This window comes from Macaca fascicularis, chromosome 11, assembly GCF_037993035.2.
Source record: "Macaca fascicularis isolate 582-1 chromosome 11, T2T-MFA8v1.1".
Taxonomy (NCBI): domain Eukaryota; kingdom Metazoa; phylum Chordata; class Mammalia; order Primates; family Cercopithecidae; genus Macaca; species Macaca fascicularis.
The window spans coordinates 104,417,799-104,421,445 of record NC_088385.1 but is presented as its reverse complement, the minus strand read 5'-3'; the positions used below and the strand labels follow the sequence as shown (position 1 = coordinate 104,421,445).

At 39.5% G+C, this 3,647-nt stretch overlaps 1 protein-coding gene across 1 annotated transcript; it reads left to right on the top strand.

The window, feature by feature from the left end:
- Window positions 1–2,266: 2,266 nt before the first annotated feature.
- Window positions 2,267–3,141, top strand: LOC102122521 (NADH dehydrogenase [ubiquinone] flavoprotein 2, mitochondrial). The gene has a single exon (XM_005571929.4). The coding sequence runs from the start codon at window positions 2,316–2,318 to the stop codon at window positions 3,063–3,065; it is 750 nt and encodes a 249-aa protein (XP_005571986.3). The 5' UTR covers window positions 2,267–2,315; the 3' UTR covers window positions 3,066–3,141.
- The last annotated feature ends 506 nt before the right edge of the window (window positions 3,142–3,647 follow it).

The following is a 3,647-nucleotide window of genomic DNA, read 5'->3' as shown; positions in this document are numbered from 1 at the left end:
ATGCATATGCGAAGAGTCTAAACTTGATTACCTAATGGTTTGGGTGAGGATAAAAGGAACATGAAGATAAATTGTTACTAGCCAGATTTAAATACATAACAGGCCTTGGCATTTACACTCCCATATCCAACGCCTACAATGTCCTCTCACCACCTATCTTTCTCAAGGTTAGAAACAGGAAAGTAATCTGAGATGCATTTTTCTCCCTGGTCCAAATGTTAGTTTTCATTTGTCGAAGTCAGTCTCTTCACACATGGGCTAGACCATTTATAAATCAGAAGTTGTTTTGAGCAAAGACAAATGAAGTTCAAGAACCACTTAATAGTTCCACCAATACCCTTTCACATTGTACAATTTTCAAATCACTTCTACAATCAATACTTTCTTTAATCCATTGATGCTCAATAAAAGGGGTTAATATAACAAGATCAAAAGCAAAAAAAAAAAAAGTTGGTTGATGACATTTTGAGCATAATTTATTAACATCACTTCTTAAAATCCTAAACAACGTTTTTCTACAATTGAGCCGATCTCAATCAGTAATTTGCAACATGATTCTCTTCAGAACATGGTGCCATGATTAAAGTTGAAATCTTCCTAATTCAAAATCTGCCTTATAACAGCAGGCAAAATTAAAGTACAAGACCCATTTATCTTCATTTAAATAGTTGGCAGATCTTCTTTTTATTTCTTTGGAGGAAGAGACTCTCATAAGAAGGATACATCATATTCACAGAAAACAGATATTCTTGCATCTGGTTCTGGGTTGTTTATAAATCAACATTTAAGTCTCCTTGCCTCTAAACTAAACACATTCCAGTCCAGCTCTTTAGGCCTCCCTCTACATGTTAGCCTCTATTAATGTTTACACCATTTGCCCTTTCAAAGCTCAGAGAACCCCAACTCAATCCAATGCTCAATTACACACATGCATTCTTTACCTGTGGGCTTCACTAGGATTTTACTAGTGGCCATTGCCGTTTGAATGGAATAGAAGGATCATTGGGAATTTGCATAAACTGTATTAAAACCTGCATGCATTTGCCTAAATCATGATATCTAATCAAATGCGGTTTTAAAATTGAAATTGAATTCTGGTTATCTCCTGGGGTGCTATATTCCTAAAACGGGTTATCAACTCAAACGACTGGGGAGAGGATACAGACAGATAACATAAAGGAGCAGAACAGGCCAGAAACCAAGTGTGAAAAAAATAAGATAGGTGGAGACTGTAGTGGACAAGGACAGAGCCTTAGCAATAATTACTGAGCCAAAGAAAATATATCTCTGAGTGACAGGCAGCTAGAGGATACAGGTCTACAGCTCTTATAGCTATCTGAGCAGAAATTGTCTCTGAACTCCTCCCACAAACACGATGACCCATTTATACAAGGGTGGTTTTATCAGGAACCCATCCTTCCCTTATGCTAAGTCATCTGTATCTACTAGAAACACCTAAGGCACTTAGATTTCAACCAGTTTGGAAAAGCAAGTAGCTTTGACCCCAATTTGGGTGGGAGACAGAAACTAAGTGTTAGGTTGTAAAAAGGAACTCTTTCCTTGGGGATCCTAGACTGGCCAAGATTTATGGAATGGACCCTTCCATAGCAGCCATGTCTCTCAGGGAGAGGATTGCAAGATAAAATATAAGACATCCTGTTACATTTGAATTTATGTGCTGTCAATAAACAACACATAATTTGTTAGTATAAGTATGTCCCAAATATTGCATGGGTTATACTTATAGTAAACTATCTTTGTGCATCTGAAATTCAAATTGAAGTAGGCATCCTGTATTTTTATTTGCTAAATCTGGCAACCCTGCCCAGGACCAGCACTTCCTTGGGGGGTTCCAGGTCCTCTTGTCTCACATGACAGTAATGGGTAGACAGGGAAGTCACTGGCAAGAGCAGTGGAAGGGGGTAGTGCTTGGACTCTAGAATCAACTTAACTGCTTGGGTTCAAAACCCAGCTTCACAATCTCATGGAAACGTGGTTAATTCCTATACATCTATGTTAGTTTCCCAATCTACAAAATCAGGATGACAGTAAACACCTTATTGCATGCAGCTAGTGCTAAGAAGAAATGGGACAACCCATATTCAAGTGTGAGACACCATGTTTGGCACACTATAGGCACTCAGTAAATGCTAGCTACTGTGATTAAGCCTGAGGGACCTCCCACAGGTTGCCTTATCTGGTACAGAAGGCAATCTACCTGCTAATTAGGATGGCTTTCTAGCAAACATTTAAAATTATCTTACTGGGGATTCTCGCCTGGCGCGGCCGGGGAAAGGTGAACAGTGTGGCCCGCCATGTTCTTCTCCGCGGCACTCCGGGCCAGGGCGGCTGGCCTCACCGCCCACTGGGGAAGACATGTAAGGAATTTACATAAGACAGCTATGCAAAATGGAGCTGGAGGAGCTTTATTTGTGCACAGAGATACTCCTGAAAATAACCCTGATACTCCATTTGATTTCACACCAGAAAACTATAAGAGGATAGAGGCAATAGTAAAAAACTATCCAGAAGGCCATAAAGCAGCAGCTGTTCTTCCAGTCCTGGATTTAGCCCAAAGGCAGAATGGGTGGTTGCCCATCTCTGCTATGAACAAGGTTGCAGAAGTTTTACAAGTACCTCCAATGAGAGTATATGAAGTAGCAACTTTTTATACAATGTATAATCGAAAGCCAGTTGGAAAGTATCACATTCAGGTCTGCACTACTACACCCTGCATGCTTCGAAACTCTGACAGCATACTGGAGGCCATTCAGAAAAAGCTTGGAATAAAGGTTGGGGAGACTACACCTGACAAACTTTTTACTCTTATAGAAGTGGAATGTTTAGGGGCCTGTGTGAACGCACCAATGGTTCAAATAAATGACAATTACTATGAGGATTTGACACCTAAGGATATTGAAGAAATTATTGATGAGCTCAAGGCTGGCAAAATCCCAAAACCTGGGCCAAGGAGTGGACGCTTCTCTTGTGAGCCAGCTGGAGGTCTTACCTCTTTGACTGAACCACCCAAGGGACCTGGCTTTGGTGTACAAGCAGGCCTTTAATTTATATTGAACTGTAAATATGTCACTAGAGAAATAAAATATGGACTTCCAATCTAAAAAATAAAATAAAATAAAATTATCTTACTAATATGACAAATATTTATTTAGCATTTCTCATATGTCCCCTTTGTTGGGGAAAATATAATTTAAAATTCAAATTTGGAAAAAAATATGGTTTTAAATTTAAATACAGGGTTCTAGAAATTCTTAGGGAAGGTTACATTAAACTCATAGGATAGACAATCAGTTCTTCATTTGTATCTCAGTCCTATTTGTTTATTTTGTCTTCCCATCTCTATTCTTTATCTTATCAGAAGGCAAATGTAAGAGCAACAGATAGTTACTTATTTTACCCATGAGACAGAGCAGGATGCTTTCTCCATGACAAATGATTTAGTTGCCCTTCAGACACCAACCCTCCCAACACACACACACTCATCCACCTGTCCTACCTCTATCCCCTACCCTGGAACTGTGTGTGTCTTAGGGAATTATTGTTCTCCTCTTAACTTAATAATCTGGAAATGCAGACAGAGCAGTTAAGAACCTGCTCAAGGGGGCACACAGGAAGCCAGTTGGAGA

Coding starts and splice junctions, on each gene's coding strand:
- LOC102122521 (XM_005571929.4), top strand. CDS start 2,316: ATGTTCTTCTCCGCGGCACTCCGGGCCAGGGCGGCTGGCCTCACCGCC.